Here is a 20275-nt window from a genome sequence, read left to right as displayed (position 1 = left end):
TGCAGTTTATGCTAAAGTGCTGCTGGTTTTTTTCCTTTTTCATCCTTTGGTAAGTGGTTGTAACCGGGATATGATCTACATCCCCATAACAAAAGACTGGGTTTGAGCTACACGACAAAGGAGCATTTGTATCACATCCTGGGTTCAGCTCTTGTATTTAAGAATTTGATGAATACACCTATGAATGTTGTGGACTTCTTTTAGTAACTGAAGGTAGCTCACCTCATTAAACTATGAATTCTCGGAGAGCCTTACAAATCCCCACAGAAAAGAGGTTACTAGATGGAACAGCAGTTTTTACACTGATGTAAATTGACCTGGTAAATGCTCTTGAAAAATGTTGTGCTTCATACTCCATTCATCTGCACTCCTTGGAAAAAGTTCGTCCTAAAGTGCTTCAAGCCGAGTTTAAGTAATTTAGGGCTTGTTTTTCAGGAACTAGTCAGGCAGGACTGAATTTGTGACTACCAAGCTTGCAAATGAGGAAAACAATAATATTGTCTAATACATTTCATCTGAAACACAAAACACACGGTTCTGGAAGCCATTCTGTTGAGGCTTCATTATTAACTTTCATTTAAAACAACGTGAATTCAATGTCTAGTCACCTCCCAAAGCAAAGAGCTCAACCTTGCTTTGGATAAGGCAGAGATTCACATTTTAGCTGTTACTAATAAGCAATTCTTGTGGTTTTGTTCTCTCTAGTTTTGTGACAAATTTATGTTTACCACGTACCAAGAAGTGTGCAGATGCCCTCTAACCATCTTATAATACAGGTAACTGGCAAAGAATTTGCAAAGCAAACAGGCCTACCTGGGAGAAACCTGGCCATGATGCAGAATGATGAAGTGTACAGTTGTCCCATTTCCCATCTCACCTCACTAGTTCAATTTGACATGAATTCACACTTGTCACCTGAGTTTCACTCCAGCCTTTGACTCTTAACTGAATCTGTCAAGAATGTCAAAAGATTAAAACAAGAACTAGGAGACATTAATAAAAACAGAAGCACGGAAAGAGTTACTTGAATGGGGTTTACTCTAAGCAGATGTTAATGATAGAAATTACAGTCTTCCATACTGGAAAGCATCCCCCAAAACTCCTACTGGCTTCCAAATAAAACACGAGCAGTGGATTTACGTTTCTTCTTCAGTAGCTGGAGTGCAAAGTTAAGCTTCTTTGGAAAAAAAAAAGTAATAATTGGGGCCCAAACTTGCTCAGATCTTGCCTAAACCAGCTGTAGCTTTTCATGCCATCTGTCTATTTTCTGTACACCATTTTTTTTTTTATAATTCCAGGAGGAAAAGAAGAAAAAAAACAACCCAAACTGATTTAGACAATAAGGTATACTCCCAATTTCCTAAGCATTGATCAATGCCCATAACTGCCTCATTTAACTGACCTCCCACCTCACTCTCATGCTGCTTGTCTCCCTGAAACAGATCTGCGTATGCAGCCAGAGCCCGTGCACAAGCATTTCTTGCCAATCACTGTCCATGGTATTTTGTTCAGTGCAAGGCAGTCCAGTTCTCAGATCTCACATACTCTATATTCATACGTATTTTTGACTGGAAAAAGCTTCCTTTGTGTTCCTGCCAACAATAGCAAAATTGCAGTAGTCTAGAAACTCCACAAATGAGGCACATTTTTACTGTGATTTTCCTGGAAAAATAAATAAGCCTCCCTTGTTTTAAACCCAGGTAATGGAGTATTTTTGTTTTCCAGCGGAACCTGGGGTGCCAGTGAAAACTGGGACCCAAATGACTGGAGCACTCCACGAGGACACAGAATAAAGGGAGAGAGAACTGGCATCCACGTTGCCTGGCCAAACATGAAAGTTTAAAGCAACTACATAACTAAACACTTCTGTTAACACATTTCTGATTAGCAGAAGGCAGCAAAAGAAGCTTAAAGACATTTACTTCCTCCTAAGGTCTTTAGATTTTCAAGAATGTTTTCAGAACATCGAGAATTGTTATCGTATCTTTGTACCCATCAGCCTCGGAGTGCGTTTTTGCTTCAGATGCAACATATTAAAACTATGTGATGGCAGACTTCAGATTGAGCACATTTTGCAATAAGAAAGCAGAAAAGTACAGACTGAAGAAATAGGACTGGCTTGCTTGCCAGGAAATTACTGCACTATTATACATGACAACGAGATTCCCACAATCACAAAGGAAGGGAAAACATTCAAAACATATTAAAAAGGCTCGAGGATAAATTCACTGCTAGTTTAAGTGCAGAGAGCCCTGCTGATTTGAATTCTGCTTTCTCCTCTGAACCAGCTGATACGAGGTTTCTTTGTTTTACCGATGCTCTTTCCATGTAACGCACAGACACTATACAACCTATTGGTTGGACAATTTTTTTCTTTTGATTAGAAACCTGCAAATGCAAACAATGGATAGGGGGAAAAAAAAGTGTTTTCTTTCATTCCATCTTATAGAGTACCTATAAATATTTCAGTCATGTTTCTGTGCATGTGTCACAAATCCCACGTTTCCTTTGGAGCAGCTGCGATAGATACATATACTGCCTGTTACACATCTGAGCTCGTGGTGGACATAAACCTGACAAGGCTCCGATGTGGATCTCCATAAATACGAATGGAAATATGCCTTTATTTAATACCGTGCATGATCTACTCACTGTTCTAGATAAATACTGAGTGCTCACTAAAGTGGAGATGAGCAGCTCGCTTTATCAGCATCTCACTAGGGACCACAGGCAGCCTTTGCAGTCGCACGCTCTCTCCCCAGAATATTCCCAACAGCACTACTCCGTCGGAGCCTTTCCATTACTCAGCCTTATCTTGGAGGTGGCCAGACACCCCATGGTACAGGTGAAACTCGGCAGAAGTCAAAATCACCCAGACAGCTACTCGTGCTCTACTTCATCTCCACTCCAAAGCATACTGTGCAATCAACATATCGGTCAGCAGAACTAGTGAGAAGATGGCAGCTTTTTCCCTGGAAAAGTAATCTTCCCAGGGCTACCTTCACTCTAAGATAAGCAACAAAATCCTTTCACTCACTATGGACACAATTTTAACAGGTCTGCAACTTAAACGTTGATTATTTTGTTATCTTCACCAAATATCACACAAAGTAAGAATAAACTCACACACCCTCTAAGAACCTTAAGTTCTTAGACCATCTAGAAAGACAGGACAGCTAGAAAACAACAGACAAGCAAAACTGCATTAAAAGTTCTTAATATTTGATTTTTAAGCCAGTTTGGGGAGGTAATTTATGATCATAAAGTGGCAATATTATAAAACCTTGTGGTTACTTCTTTTCTTTTTTTTCCCCAGCAAATTATAAATCTAATTCATCTTGCCTTTCAATTTAGTGCACTTCTCTGACATATACAGCATTCGACTCGCAGTGAAAGCCTCTGGGAGTCATTCCCATGCATCTGATGGCAATGCCATTTTTTAAATTATTTTTTAACAGCGCACTATAATCTGGTAGTTCAAGTATTTGGTCAATTCCATTTTTGATAGCTACAACTTGAAATTCTGGAAGAACGAAAAGTATTCTGAATTATCCCTTTATCTTTTTAAATTCAAGTTACTTAAAAGTACTCAATTTTTTTCCTTTTATTTAACAATTTCTAATGACAGCATAATCTTGCAGAGTTTGATTACAAGACAGAGCTTTATGTGGCCTGGATTGCAAATGATTAAATTAATAGAACTTATTCTCAAATAAGGTATCAGGTAAACAGTAAGAACAGCAAAAATGAGCTACTTATCATTTATCATGTCATACAATAAGAAACAAACATCCAGCAAAAGAGGGCAGTAATACTCAGTGAATCCTTCTGCATTCACACTCTCTGCTTCCTTTAAAGTTGTCAAAAAACAGCTCATGTGGGGTTCTACCTACTATTGGGGCAAAAAAAATCCGTATTAGCTTATATTCCATCATGTATAGAATTATGACTTAATTTCCATGTGCAGCTGTTAAGAATTGTCCCAGAATGGCAGAGCTGAATTTCACTTCAGGGGTGAAAATATTCCCAAAGTGAGGAATTTACTAATTTTTCCCACTGACAAAAATGACACACATAAAATGAATGAAAACAATCAGGGAGAAAAGACACATTTGCTGGCAGGATTTTGTTGCTTTGAAAGCTATGCTTAAAGGCTGGACACACTTTGCAAGGAAGACACACAACGGGCTTTGCAAAGCCTCAATCCTCCCTTCCACAGAAATGTCGTCTCAGAAAAATCATTATTATTAGAACAACAGCATTTGCCTTGGATTTTCAGGAGTCAGCACAAAAATGGAGTAGCACCAGTGCCAGGGGACAACAATTTCCCTGCTGCTGCTCTGTCTCCCTTTCTTTTAGTGGCATTACTGAAGCACGTCAATCCTTAGGATTGCTGTATCTTCTCCCAATCCTGTTGTGAAATCTTGCCTTTTTGGGAAACGGCAACCTGACCTCAGCAGAGAGGTGTGAATTTGATAAGTATTCTATATATAACCTTTCAGATGCAGTCAAACCTAAAATAGAAACAGGAACAAAAAGCTTTCTGGAGGAGGTGATTCCCTCAAATTTCAGCCAACGTAAAAATGTTGAGGTTGAGGAAGCTACTCTGTTCCACAGACTGCTTTCCTCTGGACTAAAGGCTACTAAAAATAACTATTGCAGAAGTAAAAATAATACCGATTTTTTGCAAAGATAGTTTATATGCTGGGAAATGAAAAAAAAAAGAGCACTTGTTAGTTGATGCATAAAATCTCCACCTGGTGGTGAATCCTGCCACAGCGAACTTTTGTTTTTAAGAAAAATTCCCGTTCCAACATATAATCAGTTCTTTATTATAGACAATCTCTAAGCAACAAGCGGGGAAGGGCAGCCTTCAGAAAAACAGCACTATCATGTCTCCCTGATTTCCATCATCTTGGAACGCTGAAGAATCCTTTCAGTTACACAGCAGCTATCAGGCGCACGAGTGACCTTCCCCAGCCGAAAACAGACTTGCAGAGAGCTCACATTGCGCTGTACATAGAGGAGGGAGGAAGGCGAAAGAGAGCTTGCTGGCTTTGCAGCTGCAAAAAGCACCCCTTCCTAAGGGGAAGGGCCCCCTGCCAAGGCTCAAGTTCTGCCCTGCTCCTCAGTTTGCACATTGGTTCTTTATAATAATTCAAAACTTTAAGCAGTATCAGCTACTTGTATCCCCAGGGTCCTCCAAATCATAGCATTGTTAGCTTTGTATGATCATCTTAGGGGTAATTCTCTAGCTGCACACAATTAGTTCAGTTTTCCCCTTAACGCTACTGGTTCTACACCCTAGAAACATTTTCTGGATTTACATTTTCCTATGCACCTTATTAAAACATAACAGCTCACTTGCCAAGTCTTACTATCTAACAGCATCAATAAAAGCTTTATAAGACGGAATAAAATCAGCATAAAACAGACACGTGAAATCCAGAAAGCCAGGCCATCAATCTACAGCCTCGTGCACACCATGCATCCCTTTCCATACCCTGTTCCGCTGGACACTACCACTGTTTCATAATTAGTCAGTCTGGCTCATGACACCTCGTAATGTGGGAACAGAACATCCCCCTGTCCCTCGTGGTAAGGCTGAGCCGCAGTTACAAGCCTTCCGCGAAGCCACGACCTGCAGTAACTGATGGTCTGCTCCCAACAGCCATCCTCTGCTTCCAGCGCCAAGGCCAGGAGGGTTTTTGTTTACACACATGCATATAAATATACAAATATATAATATAAGGCTTTTCCTATGCCAGAAGAATCGTGCCACTACAGATTTCTGTGCATCATTCTCCGAAACGTCTAGGATGACCTATTGCTGATGTACACAAATTATTCACTAACCACAACACAACTCTTCTGGGCCGAAAATAAGATTTTGTTTAAACTGGACCAGATCCACTTTCTATAAAGTCATCAATTTGCAATTTAAACACAAATCAGCATAGAACCTCAAAAAGATATTTATATTGAAACAGCAATGGATTTTTTTTTTTTTTTTACCCTTTGGCATTCAATGCTGACATCAGGGGCGAAAGTGCAACGGGAAGACTGCCACAACCCCCCAGCAGCCTGCTGAAGAGAATTACACAACTGTGTTACTTGTTTCGAATCACATTTGCCACGCAACGACTATTAAAAAAAGTAACAGATAAGTAGATTTACTGATTAAAAAAAACCCCAACTATGAAAAATTGGTAAAGCATCCTCAAACAGCAAAATCTGTGCAGTATTTGAAGGAAATGAGCAAAGATTTATTTACAATGCAACTATACAGAGCAGAGGGAGTATTTTAAAGCAAAAACACTGGGAAAAAGTCACTAGTCACTTCAAAATGTGATACCTAATAACGGGATTTGGTCTTGTCAGAAACACAAGTATATACACGTAAAATTAAACACGCTCAGCGTTCATTCTTCCCCTGAGCGCGTTCATTTGCGACACCAGAGCTTTGCAGCGAGGCCCCTTTCGCGCCTCTAGAGAAAGTAAGCCCTCCAACCACTCGTTCAGCCAAGGCACTGAAAACACCACATTAACCACCTTGTTTTCTCCGGGGCGGGCAGGTGTAGTAACGAGCTGCCTTTTGAAAACACCGGTCGGAAAAGGGGCAGTTTGGTGGGGTCAGAAAACTGCGGGCGGGGAGGAGGAGGAGGAGGAATTTCGGCCCCTCTCTGGAGCCCGCGCACGAACGACACGTTCGGCAAACCGCCAGCCGCCGCGGAGCGCCGTGAGGCCCAGCGCGCCCGGGGGAGGCTGCCCGCCGCCCTGCCCCGACGAGCCGCCGACAGGGGTAGGACGAGCCCGGGCGATGAGGAACCACCTCCGCCAGAGCGACGCCTCCTCCTCTTCCTCTTCCCCGAGGCCGCGGGGAACTCAAACGGGACGGGGGGGAGGGGGGGGGCCGGGCGACGCCCGTCCGCCCACCCGGGGCTTCCGGCGGGAAGAGCAGTTGCCCGCCGCGGCGGAGGCTTGGCATGAGGTACGACGGGCCCACCGGCACCTCAGGACCCCCACCGCACCGTGACGAATGTGGGGGACCGCGGTCCGCGGCAGGTAAGAGCGAACGGCGGCGGCAGGTAAGAGCGGACGGCGGGCTACAACAGCCAACTACCGCTCAGCCCCGAAAAACCGTGTAGTTTCCGGCGAGATGACGCGGTGACTCAACACGGGTGGGAATAAATAGGCGGACTCCTACTGGGGAGTAGTACTTGTGTCTCTCCTAAGTGAAACAGCGCACACAGCCAGAACCTGCCACAGCCAGATCCCCGCCGGGACATGATCCTGCCCTGCGCCCTGCTAGCCGCTCTCCTGGCTGCCAGCCACGGAGGTGAGTTGTCCTGTCCTGTCCCGTCCCTGTCTGTCTGTCTGTCTGTCCGTCCCTTCAGGGGCAGGAGCAGGTCCGGCCGGCCGCGGGGGAATGCTGGTTCGAAGCACGGACGGGCATTTATTTTCTGTGTTTTTCAGCTGCAGGTGGATTTAATGATTTTATTTTTTTCTTTGTTACATATTCTTTTGTGGTTTCTTGCTACTTGATGTATGGTAGGAAGGGGACTCCCTGGGACTGTGTGAGACAATCTAGCTCTTCTGAGGAGGTTTATGGCTGTGAGGAAACAGACAAATTCCTATGCTTTTGTTGATAACTAATACCTGTGGCAGCCTAAAGGCTAGTGTGAATGGATATTCATTCTTTGGTCTTCCTGATAAGCACTAAACTTCAGGGCATTGTCTACCTATGTCTGAAAAATTACCTGAGTGAGATGAGAGTACCAGTGTCACGCTATGAGATGCTAATTGGGAGCCTTTGGTTTCATTCCAGCCAACCCTTGCTGCTCAAACCCCTGTCAGAACAGAGGAGTATGCATGACAACAGGATTCGATCAGTATGAATGTGATTGTACAAGGACAGGGTATTATGGGGAAAACTGTACAACACGTAAGTACCTCAAATCTCTTTGCTTGGAAATGAAATTTGAGAATTTGGTTGGCAGATTATTCTCGATAGCTAATTTATAACAATCTTTCCATTGATGCTCACAGCGGAATTCTTTACATGGCTGAGGCTAACATTGAAACCTTCGCCGAATACTGTCCACTACATCCTCACCCACTTCAAAGGAGCCTGGAATATCATCAACAACATTCCCTTCTTACGAGATGCTATTATGAGATATGTATTAACGTGTAAGTATGAGTTCTCTCTTCTAGTCCTCCTAACTGGTAGAAGTTCCTTGTAGGACTCCAGAATATTGTACTTGATTGGTCCATATATAAAGTTAGTAAGCTAAAACGTACTAAGATAAAAACACCCCAACTAAGATTTAAGATTTCGGCATGATGGATACTTGTATGAAACACGCTTTGAAATGGAAATGTATTTTGCTCTGATCTCTAGTAGAATCTTTGATTTTGCTTGCATAAACTTTGCACTAAATTGCTCATGTTAATAGTTGCATCCGGCTGATAATCCACAACCCAGTCCTGTTATTCAGTAACTGTAATCCCATTTAACATCAGTTACTGATGTGTGTGGAATTTGTCAATACAACTGCTGCCAAAATACATGGAAAAGATCTGGCCTTCTGATTTAATTTTTGAGACCAAAATGTACAGTTTTAAAAAAAAAATACTTTTTTTTCTTTTCCAGCAAGATCACACTTGATTGACAGCCCACCAACTTACAACAGTGATTATAGTTACAAAAGCTGGGAAGCTTATTCCAATCTTTCCTATTACACAAGAAGCCTTCCACCAGTAGGACTTGACTGTCCAACACCAATGGGTGTTAAAGGTAAGGAATAAACCAGATGTGTAATGTTCACTTCTAGCAATTTCTACTTATCTTACCCTCTTAGAAAATACCATGAGACCTGCTTGTCTATAACCTTTTTTCAGTGTAGCTGACTTTAAGAACAGCCGTGTTTTGGATACACTGTGTAAAGACCTAAAAGATAACTCGTGGCCTTTAATATTGAGTTATATGCTTAAAAGCAGGGAATTTAGAAGTAAAATAAAGACAGCGAGCATAGAAAAGCAGAGCTCCCCTTATTTGTATGCTGCTATCCTTCAATAATACGTTGAATGTCTCAAGTCTTTTTGTTGTTAGGAACAAAATTAAGTATTGCATAAACATTGTTGTCTTGAATATCTCTCTCTCTTGCAGGTAAGAAAGAGCTCCCAGATTCAAAGGTGATTGTGGAGAAGTTTTTACTAAGGAAAAAATTTATTCCTGACCCACAAGGCACAAATGTGATGTTCACGTTCTTTGCCCAACACTTCACACATCAGTTCTTTAAGACGGACCAGAAGAAAGGACCTGGCTTCACTAAAGCTCTTGGCCATGGGGTACGATTATAGCTCTGTAACTGAAACGCAGCACTTAGTTCTTAGGAGCTACTGGGCAGCTAGAATGGCACCTTACGGGTGGTCAGGGTACACAAACACCTGTGCAGATACTGTACAACACTGTTTGCCACAAACAGATGGGCTTACCCCTTCTGTAGGCAAAATTCCAGCACTCGATAGCATTTCTTACTGGGTCAGAACTGCTTGTGCAAAGCATGTAGCTCTGTTTAAAATACCTGCACAGTGACCTGCAGGACTGTTTTTATTCTTTCTAAGAATCTGCTTTCACCTAAAGCATGTTAGATAAGTTCTGGATACTCACTGGCTCTGGACTCTTGCTGTCGGTTACAAAGAGCTGTATCTAGCACTGTGACGTATCTTGTGTGCTGATAATTGAAGAGATTTAATTTTAAAAGAACTTCAAAAGCAGACTTGGATTTAGGATCTTTATCTAGAAAACAGGCAGCCTTTGGGCAAAGAGTGTGGTGTGTATGTCTGAAACAGAAAGCTATAAAATATGTGTGTATATGCAAAGAGCTGTCTGCATAATAGAAAGCTGCTGACACTTTAAACAGAGTCCTCTTAAATTGCCAGTCAGTTTAAAAACTTGCTCTTATGTGGAGATGGCTCCAGTTGCCAGGAAATAATTTGGCTACATCTTAAATATCAGCGCATGATACTTATAAGGTAACAATAATATAATTAAAAGGTAAACATCTAAGGGATGAGCTCCTATTGGCATCCGTAGAAGTGGGACCTATCCTAAAATAGCAAAAAATGCGGCTTGGCTTCATGTTCCAAATGCTTTTTATTTTATAGGTTGACTTGAACCATATTTATGGAGAGACTCTGGAGAGACAACTTAAACTGAGACTCCTGAAGGATGGAAAGCTAAAATACCAGGTATGTCTTATCTCAGAATTCCTGCCTTCTTATTGGATGACATATATTTCCTAAAACTAGCACTCTATGCATGGTGTAGTTGATCTAAAATGTAAGCCTAAAGTCAGTACTAACAGAGTCAACGCAGCTTAACTCCTAAGCATCATAGCTTATGGCATGTTCTTGCTACCTCCCCCTGGCAGATGATTGATGGAGAAATGTATCCACCAACTGTGAAGGACACTCAGGCAGAGATGATCTACCCTCCTCACGTACCTGAACACTTGCAGTTTTCGGTCGGGCAGGAGGTGTTTGGTTTGGTCCCAGGCTTGATGATGTATGCTACAATATGGCTGAGGGAACACAACCGGGTCTGTGATATCCTGAAACAGGAGCATCCAGAGTGGGATGATGAGCAGCTCTTCCAAACAACGAGACTCATATTGATAGGTGAGTGTCACTTCTACTACGTGTGACTAACCTTCTCTTGAGCATGACCCTTCTACGCATTATCTACCACAGCTGCAGTAGGTGTAGTAAGAGGAAAAGCTATTACTTAACCTGGTGTGTGAGGGCATACATTCGAGCCTTCGTGACCTGTCACTAGGATTGTATTAAGATACAGCTTCCTGCCAGCTATGAAGGACAGAACTGAAGAAAACCAGGCTAAGTGATACTTCATTCCCTTATCTAAGGGAAACAGAGCTGAAAGCAGTGAAAAGGCAGGAAGCTAAGGTTCATTTCGCAGAGAAAGCTTGTGAAGCTAGATGACCTCATACTCTCAGATCTTGTGGGGGTTTTTGTGGGGTTTTTTTTCTTTCCCCCTGGGGTTGGGTCAGTTCAGGTATGCTTTAAAGGAAAGGCTGTGATTATGCCTAAAGTTCAGGAAGTTACGTAAAATGTAATTCTACAGACTTGCTCTAACTGGCTGTTCAGTGGTATTTTGTTTTGTGTAAATGGCAATGGACACCGAGCTTGAAAAGACCTTGCCCAAACTGACTGGAATAGTAAACCAAGACAATTGTAGTAAGCAGCTCAGAAGCTGAGAGTTGATTTCGAATACCAACTTTCTTCATTATCCTCTACCTCTGTCCTAGAGAGTATTGTATAACTGAACACACTGCTCTTCTCTGGAATATACAAGGAAGCATATCTCAGGGGGAAGCAGGCTACAGAAAACACTTCTCTACCACAGCCAAAAACTGTTGGGATAGAAAGTACTGTTCCACCCCTTAGCCACATCAAATATATGAATCACTTTCTGTAGGACATAACAGAATGTTGACATGTTTGTTATCCTGATCGCTATAGTTAGGGGTTTTTTAGAACAGTTCAGCAGTGGTATTTCCTCTCAGAGCAGAGTAACCACCTAAAGTTTCTCAGGGAACCAGTACCAATATTCTCTCTTATTTTACTGTCCAACAGGAGAGACAATCAAGATCGTTATCGAGGACTATGTGCAGCACTTAAGTGGCTACCACTTCAAACTCAAGTTTGATCCTGAGCTGCTGTTCAACCAGCGATTTCAGTACCAGAACCGAATTGCAGCCGAATTCAACACTCTATACCACTGGCACCCGCTTCTGCCTGACACTTTCCAGATACATGACCAGGAGTACACTTTCCAGCAGTTCCTCTACAACAACTCTATAATGCTGGAACATGGCCTTTCCCATATGGTGAAATCTTTCTCCAAGCAAAGTGCTGGCAGGGTAGGTACTTTCTCAAGTTGCTAGTGAACTAGCAGAGCCATAAACTGGGGATGGGACCAGGGGGTGGAATAAAGCCGTCCAGAACTAATCATATGCTATAAAGGCACGACTTCCTCATGACTCTTATTGGGAGATCTTACTACTTTTCATCTTTATTAAACAGGTTGCTGGTGGGAAGAATGTTCCTGCTGCAGTACAGAAAGTAGCAAAGGCTTCAATTGACCAAAGCAGACAAATGAGATACCAGTCCTTGAATGAGTACAGGAAACGCTTCATGTTGAAACCATTCAAGTCATTCGAAGAACTTACAGGTAACAGTTTTCATGTTTTCTAAAAAACAAGGGTCCTTTTTCTTAAAATGGGTAAGAGTCCTGCCATGCTAGTACCAGACTTGAACAGGATAGTCTTGCCATGAAAATAGGACTTTTCCACTTACGGTGTTTACTTATCAATAATTACAGGAGAAAAAGAAATGGCAGCTGAACTGGAAGAGCTTTATGGAGACATCGATGCTATGGAGCTGTATCCAGGCCTCCTCGTAGAGAAGCCACGACCAGGTGCCATCTTTGGTGAAACAATGGTGGAGATTGGAGCTCCGTTCTCCCTGAAAGGACTGATGGGAAATGCAATCTGCTCCCCTGAGTACTGGAAGCCAAGCACCTTCGGTGGAAAAGTGGGCTTTGAAATAATTAATACCGCCTCCTTACAGAAGCTCATCTGCAACAATGTGAAAGGCTGTCCTTTCACTGCTTTCCACATCTTAAATCCTGAACCTACAGAGGCAACTATTAATGTTAGTACCTCAAAAACAGCAATGGAAGATATCAACCCCACACTACTACTGAAAGAGCGATCTGCTGAGTTGTAAAAATCCATCTATTTATTTATTTAATTATATAATTTATTCTATTTATGGCTTAAAGTGTTTAAAAACAAAAACAACTTGAGCATCTTCATTGTGGGGGTTGCTCTAGATTCCTTACTTGGGTAAGGCTTCCATTTACAAAAGGGATTTTCTGTGTTTGAGGTCTACAGTTGTGAATCCCTTGTTTAAATTCTTCTGTAACAGAACTATGTATTCCAAAGTGGACCAAGATTCCAACTTTTTTAATTATTTTTTTTTTTAAATACTTGACAAAGGGTGTTGGTGGGATTTTTTTATCTTTTCACTTGATAGGTCACATAACACTACACAAGCAAGTTATTGCCTCAGCAACTTCTTAAACTTGACAACGAACCATTGAACTAAAAGTACAAGAAAATTTGACTTAATGAAAACTGCCAGAAAAGATTACGAATTCAGTATGAGCACTCTAGGATGAACAAAAAACCCCAAACAACTGATACTTGAGACTCACTTATTTATGTAAAGTCAGAAAATGCATTGCATTTATCGTTGATGCTACCTCTCCCTCATTGCAAATAAGGCACTTTGTACGGTAACTTACATGTTTGGTTTTATGTATAAATCTACTTTTCTGTGTCGTACTTTTTAAATTGAGTTATATTTTATTTAAATAATTACTCTTGGATCTTACTTATTTTTGAAGCATATGTCACAGAAGTATTATTTGTGCAAGAGATACTAAGCTTAGAAATAACTGATCAGGCTGTTTGTATTTTGATACAGATGTTTTATTGTGCAAGTTTAGGGAGGTCTTAAACTTAGTCCAAAGTATTGGTATTTTTTCCATTGCTGTCGTTCTCTGGTCTATTTGATAATACAATTTTAATTTCTGTCGCTTTAACAACAGATGGAGAGTGTTGCTTTCATTAAAAATGTGACTATAGTATTGCTCTTTGTACCCAAAACACGGAGATTATTGGGGAAGAGTAAATATTGAGAAGCTGTGTGAACATACACAGCAGGAAAACTAATACAGAATAGATCTAGCAAAGCTTTGAGGTACTAAGACTTGAAGGTAGCCTATGTCTGTGTGCACAAGGCATACTTCTAACTTATAGTTCTATTTATTGGGGGAGGAGGAATAATGTTTTGTTTGTAATTTATAAACAGAGGCATTTTAAGTAAGTGGCTTAAGCTTAAATGAAACTGGCTAGCTAGCACAAAGTCTGGACATATCTGTCCTGATCCACCACTAAAATATCTAGTCTCATCTGGGCACATAAGAAGTTACGCAGGATCTTGTACCAGCACTTCAACCTTTGCATATAAGGGTATCTTTCTTTAATTTCTAGAGAGGAAATGTAGAAGATGATCTTCCCATAAAAACAGCTGGGGAACTGTAGGTAAAAAGGAAAAAGTCACTTCAGACTGGAGTAGAGCAACCTGGTATTCTGTGCCCCTGCGCAAAATTCGTTGACTGCTTGTGGAAAAGGACTTGAGTTTTATATTGCATCGGAACCTCTTAAATGGTTATAGAGGCCCGTACATTGCAACAGCTGCGGCACTAGTATAGTTTGACAGTGAGTTCTGTTTTCTGTTGATTTGTTTGGAGACACTGATTACCTTATGCTGAGTAAGTTTGGAGTTGTTACATCTCCTATAGCGATCAATGCTGGTGACTGATGTGAGGTGATCTTTCGTATGGATGCTTTGGGAGAAAGAAGGGCATTTGTTTTCCTTTTTCTATTATTTGAACCGTGAAGAAGGGGAAAAACTTGTACCAAAAGGTGGTCAGTACTCTGTAAGTGAAGACTGCCTGGACGCTCGTTAAGCACGTAACTGTCATTCAGATCCATCTTTGGAACATGCTTCTTTAGAGCACCCTTCTGCCGGTAACAAGGAAAAGTGTTTGGCTTAGAGTCAAAGGGAGACAAGCCTGGACAGATCTAGTTATCGCGGGGTAGGTAAAGACGAATTCCTCGGACCATGTAATTTGAGTTAAGTTATAAGTTGCTGCTTCAGAAAGGAATCATGTTCGCTCTGCGTTTTTGTACTCTGCAGCCACATTTCAACAGTGTGACCCAACCTGCTGGGTTTGGCTGGGTTCAAGTTGCTCCTGATTAAAAAAATGTATGTTTGAGATTATTTATTTAAAATTCTGTGAATTGTTTTTCACATTGTTTTTGTAGGACAAGAATGTTTTTTAATGTGCAAATGTTTATAAAAATAAATTGAAAACATTACCTGCATGGGCTCATTTGCTTGTGATTTCCTTCAGCAATATTCTTTCATCTTATTTGCCACTCAAGATTAGATGGAGAATTCCAGGGAATTATGAACACCTGGCAACAAAGACAGCATTAAATTCTGTTGTATTCCAAAACCAAGATGCCTGTAACTTAAATCATGCAAATATGGTTATTTTTTCTCTTTAGTAGTGAAATCCCTGGAGAAGCCAACTGCTATTGACCATAGCAAAGATGCCAGCGATGCTCTCTTGTTCCCGGGTGTTTGAGAGGGAAAGCGCCGAACTGGAGTTGCACAACTCCAAGTTGGTGTAACAACCCCTCCCCTCACCACTACTGGGTGCTAGGCTTTCCAAAGTGAGAACAGTCCATGGGCCTTTCTCTTCAGGCTTAGCCCACCCCAGAAGGCAAAGCTGCTGTGGGACACAAGCCGCCACCGAATCACAGAATCCCAGACTGGTGGGGGTTGGAAGGGACCTCTGGAGATCATCTAGTTCAAACCCCTTGTTAGAGCAGGATCACCCAGAGCAGGTCGCACAGGATGGCGTCCAGGTGGGTTTTGAATCTCTCCAGAGAAGGAGACTCAAGGTCTTTGGACAAGGTCTTTGCACTTGGACATGTTTTCAGCAGTGGTAGCTCGCCGTTGTTTGTCTGACAGCAAACTCTGAAGCTGTGATAGCCGCGTCCTCGTTGACACTGCTGACTGCCTTCCTTCTGCACAAGGGTCCCGCTTTGTTAGCTTTGTCACAGTCATTGACTAACTTTGCAAAGAGCGACGCAGGCTGGGAAGATGGGCAGTGGGGCTAGGACAAGAACAGCGGTGTGCTAAATAAAAACAGGCAGGAACTGCATGAGTTGGTGCAATGTGTTCCTCTCCTGTGAAGAGCACCTCGGTGGCCACCCAGTCTCTTCCCTATGTTTTCATCTCTGATAAGAAATGAGGGGAAGCTCTGAAGGAGACAGCCAAGGGGGTCATGCACCTTGTATTGCCTCAGTCAGCTCCTACCACCTCCACCCAGCCACTGGCCGAATGTCACCTCCAGCACCCTTCTGTGCTCAGCCCCCCACTATCATCCCACTGTTGAGGGTCCCCGGTACTCTCCTATCCCAGTACTGGTGCCCTGTCTCCTCACAGCCTCTTCCAAGTGACCAACCCCACAGCCACAGTCCTTCACCTGGAGTCACCTTCCTTCCAACCACCCCAAATCCTTTTTGGTCCAAGGCGTATCCCAGGGACCCACAGCTCCAGTCTGGGGAATATGACTGTCTTCCTGCCTCTGCTTTGTAGCTTCTTTCCATCTCCACCAGTGTGCAGTTCCCTTGTATTCCTACTGTACCCAGGCACCTAAACACCTCCAGCAACTCTCCTCAACTTAAAACTCAATCCACATGACTTCAGTGACCACCTTCAGCCCCCAAAATGCAACATCCTTCCAAGAGCACCCCTCCAGTCCTGCTCCTGGCCACATGCAGAGACTGTGGGTGAACAGAGGCACGTGCAGACCATGTATAAGCAACGTGGAGGGGTTTTTTTCCTAATAATTAATCAACTCATTCACTCTATGAGTTAATTCATTTCTGACACGTTTCTGTTTTGAGGGGAAGTTGGGCGAGGGAGCAAGCAAAGACAAGGCCGGTCGCTTCAGCAGGATGAGGACAGGCTCGGCCGCTGCCGTCGGGATGGCGGGGTGCTGCACGGGGAGGCACAGCAGCGAGAAGGCAGCAGCGAGGTCATCCATGGAGAAGGTGTTTCAGGTGACTGCTGCCCTAATTAGGGAAGGGCCAGTCTGGATGGATTCAGCGCACGATGGATGAGATATAGCTCGATCGTGGAGGAGCTCCTCCTTCCCTCTGAGCAGGGGCATGTCCTGATGATACAAAAGGCAAGAATGTTCCTCAGAGGAAACCTGCCCTGCGAAATACTTGCTCTCCAGCCTAGGTTGAGGTAACTGTTTCACCCAAGGCAATACGGTAAAGGAGGGGGGCTCGGTGTTCAAGTCATACCCTCGGAGGCAAGTCCCTCAAGGAGCACAAGAGCAGCGTGCTTTGGGAGCAGGTCACCATACGCCATCACCTTTACCGAGGACTTTTGCCGTACGTCATTTGCTCGCTTGCCCACTGCGTAAGAGGTCTTTATGGGCGCTGAGTCGGAGCCTCGCGGGCATCTGACCGGGTTTATTACTTCTGATACACTCGCTGGAGGTGCGCTGACCTTTACGCTGGAGCACTAATGCTCCCAAGGCTTTACCCAGATTGCAGCAGACTTTTGTATCGCAAGTAGCTTCCACTCAGCAAGAAATTACCCTTTGGCATCTATCCAGAAAAGTCAACAGGTAGTTTGACCAAGTTGCAGAAGGGTGGGAAGGAGAGACAGAGTGAACCTGGGTGGACACATCACTGGTTCCTTGCCTGTTCACAGCTACTGAAACAGATGAACAGCTCTGGAAGAGCTTATTGCAAAGACGTGCGGTTTGCTTTGGAAGACCAGTAAGGAAAAAACCTGCAAGTTGTAAGAGTAGATACATATATTGTAGCTATATACTCTAAATATGGAGAGGGAGGTGAATGAAGAGATCCCAACCTTTTTGCTAAAAGGCAGGAGAAGAGCCAAGCAAGGCAGAAACGCAGTAGAAACATCATACGGAAAAAAACCTCTCCTTGGAAAGAGCTGAGTGCTCCTCTTCCTTTAAGCTGGAATTTCAATTTGGAAATAACACGATACTGAGAGGCAACATGACTGGTTTCAATTTGTACTTTTTTTCCCTCTGATACTTAATTTTTTTAAAATTAGTATAAAATCTCCTGTGACTGCTGTTCTTACTTACTCGGGAAGTCCAGACACTTTCATTAATATTGGCAAGAGACTGATCACAACCGAAAAAAAAAACCAAAAAAAAACCCCAACCACTACATTCCTCCTCTGCCCTTTGGGAGCGAGACAAACAAGAAAGTAGACGTCAAGAAAGTGAGAAGGGAAAAGGTAGCACAAGAAACTATTAAACTTTCCTTTCTGGGATTTTCTCTGGCTGACAACCACAGTGAAAATCTCAGCATTCACTGACAGCCAGCCGCGGTAAAGCTTGAGAAACCAGACAGTCAGAGGTGGCCTGGGCAAGTTGGGAGCTGAGCACCATCAGTAGAGAGAGGGTGTTAAGGCTTGTGAGATCGCACGGGTTTACCATCGGGGAGGGCAGGGTACAAAGCACTCCAGGGTTGACTCATGCTGGTTGCTTGTCCTCAGTTCTGGGCAAGCCAAGCCATTTTATCCAGCAGGTATTAGCCACCCGATAGAAACCAAAACACAGAACCCCCAAATTCGTGGGAGGAAGGCAAATAATATTCAAAGCATCTACTTTCAAACCAACGCACTGTATACCAGCTGAGGATCTAGCCCATCGCAGGGCTACAGAAAGTAGAAAATGCATTGCATCTTCTAACCAATGTCGTCCTAATGGTCTTTTCTTCTGTTAAATAGTAGCAGAAGAAAGGCACTGGGAAAATGGATTTTCCCAGTGTCACATAACTAGGAGCATCGTGCTTTCAAGTGTCTCAGACCTTTACTTAATATGGTGGCAAAGTGTTAGTTCATGCTTCTATCTAAGGATAAACCCAAAAATACTCCCAAAGGAGGATCCTGCGGAACATGCGTTCTTGCTCTGCACTTTATTTTTTCACGGTAGCCAGGTGTAGCTCATTACTTCAGGCTTACACAGTAGTGGATAAAGGTGTGTGCAAGCATCCTTGTTCAAACCTGCCCTGCTGACAGGTAATTTTAACACCCATTCATTTTCCGCAAAAGGACTGCATTTATGGTAGACTTTTCTATGAGAGCACATGAAACTTTTTAAACACACACACGCCCCCCTAAATGGGCAAAAAAGTGGAAGCAATGCCCATCACACTGAGCACCATGGAGCAGCCGCGTGGCTGTTGGAGAAGGCAGCATGTTCCCCAAACGGTATGTCGTCTCATCTTGCTTTCCCCTATAACATGAAGATCTACCCAAAGAAAATATTTTCGCAAGTATTCATCAAGGAAACATTGTGCAAGCCATACTGGCTTTAGCGTAACGCCATAACGTGTGGCTGCTAATAAGGATATTTCTGAATTTATCCTGGCAGGTCTTCAGAGATGGTAGGTGAGACTAAGACCCCAACACAGCTTTGGTGTAAAAACACATCCCGTGAGATTGCAAAAGCATCAATGGTTCAGTATGATTTTTAAGCCCCAAAAAGCTTCAGCGAAACATGTCAGAGCAACAAAACAGGGCTAAAAGCCGTGACGCTGACTCCAGATACGTTCTCCAGCACCTTCAAAACCTTACCCTGAGAACTGACACAACTTGATATCCTTTCAGTTGTGGCTTTCGAGCCTGTTGCCTAGGCAATATTAATTAATCCTGCCTAACAAATAATGGCAGAGTTGCTAAGTAGCAGTCATGGGTATATAATTAAAACAAAACCACTTTGAGCTTGCTCAGCTGTGAAATACTAGTTCTTACATAAGGCTGGGATGTAACACGAGATGATCCAATCGGATCTGAGGGAAGCTGTTAAAAAGGTATTATGTCCATTGAGGCAGGGAAGTAGAGACCATTCCCTGATGGGCTCAGATTTTCATAGCGCAGATAATCTCAGTGAAAGCAGGAAGAAAAGCAAGAAAAAAAAAAAAAAGGCATTTCTAAATTAGAAATGGACTGACTTTTCTCAGTGTCTAATAAATCAATAGAATTTCAGACAAATTCAGGACATATTTTTAGCCCCAGAACCATAAAACCAGCTTCTTTTCACTGCTTGCTAGGTGAGATGTTTCAGTGTTTGTCATCATAACTGAGCCAGCGTTAGTGGTAAACAAAAGATTTCTCAACCTGACCATGAAATGGAAGGTGTTTTAGGGATCAAGCAAAACATATAAAACAATCCAAAAAGCAAGCTGGCACTACTGTATAGTCAATAAGCTTGGATGTTCTCAATGATCTTCACCCTATATCAGATATGTTCTTCACTCAATTATAAAAGCTCTCCTACATAGTAGAGGGAGATGGAAAAAACACCGTTTTGAAGTTTCCACTTGTTCTTCCTCGATCTGAAGAAAGAAAAAGCATGCTTGCCTCATTCTGAGGAAAATTTAAGGAGCGTATGAGCACTCCCCGTGAAGACCAAGTTAGCGTCTCCCAAAAACTGCAAAACAAACGTCAGAACATTTAACGAGAGGAGACTTTGAAAAGTGACTCT

The 20275-nt window shown here is 42.7% G+C and overlaps 3 protein-coding genes and 1 long non-coding RNA gene across 4 annotated transcripts in view; 1 reads left to right on the top strand and 3 right to left on the bottom strand.

Moving 5' to 3' along the window:
* Positions 1-951, bottom strand: part of PLA2G4A (phospholipase A2 group IVA) — a 110456-nt gene extending 109505 nt beyond the window's left edge. Inside the window, exon 1 of the mRNA XM_075760562.1 lies at positions 814-951. The gene's annotated coding sequence lies outside the window, so the exon portion shown is untranslated. The remainder of the gene's footprint in view (positions 1-813) is intronic.
* Positions 952-3799: 2848 nt separating this feature from the next.
* Positions 3800-10618, bottom strand: LOC142602819 (uncharacterized). The gene is made up of 3 exons (XR_012836654.1): positions 10513-10618; positions 6016-6087; positions 3800-3892 (listed from the first exon to the last, which is right to left on the bottom strand). It is a non-coding gene; the product is annotated as an uncharacterized LOC142602819 (long non-coding RNA).
* PTGS2 (prostaglandin-endoperoxide synthase 2) lies at positions 7157-15042 on the top strand. Its single transcript, XM_010298897.2, has 10 exons — positions 7157-7339; positions 7829-7945; positions 8050-8193; positions 8657-8800; positions 9173-9354; positions 10174-10257; positions 10440-10686; positions 11662-11948; positions 12112-12259; positions 12410-15042. Exons 1-10 carry the CDS (start codon positions 7288-7290, stop codon positions 12814-12816), a joined length of 1812 nt encoding a protein of 603 aa, XP_010297199.1. The 5' UTR covers positions 7157-7287; the 3' UTR covers positions 12817-15042.
* The window catches only part of ODR4 (odr-4 GPCR localization factor homolog), a 126258-nt gene continuing 121022 nt past the window's right edge, over positions 15040-20275 (bottom strand). Inside the window, exon 13 of the mRNA XM_075760565.1 lies at positions 15040-15137. Coding sequence (XP_075616680.1) covers positions 15106-15137 — 32 coding nt within the window. The 3' untranslated portion in view covers positions 15040-15105. The remainder of the gene's footprint in view (positions 15138-20275) is intronic.

The sequence above is a fragment of the Balearica regulorum genome, chromosome 8, assembly GCF_011004875.1.
Source record: "Balearica regulorum gibbericeps isolate bBalReg1 chromosome 8, bBalReg1.pri, whole genome shotgun sequence".
NCBI classification, from domain to species: Eukaryota; Metazoa; Chordata; class Aves; order Gruiformes; family Gruidae; genus Balearica; species Balearica regulorum.
This window is presented reverse-complemented; position numbering and strand designations above follow the sequence as displayed.

What these genes read in the sequence shown, in the direction of transcription:
- PTGS2 (XM_010298897.2), top strand. Translation starts at nt 7,288, where the DNA reads ATGATCCTGCCCTGCGCCCTGCTAGCCGCTCTCCTGGCTGCCAGCCAC. An exon ending in CCTGGCTGCCAGCCACGGAG is followed by an intron (nt 7,340 to 7,828) that starts GTGAGTTGTCCT and finishes GTTTCATTCCAG; the next exon opens with CCAACCCTTGCTGCTCAAAC. An exon ending in ATGGAAAGCTAAAATACCAG is followed by an intron (nt 10,258 to 10,439) that starts GTATGTCTTATC and finishes TCCCCCTGGCAG; the next exon opens with ATGATTGATGGAGAAATGTA.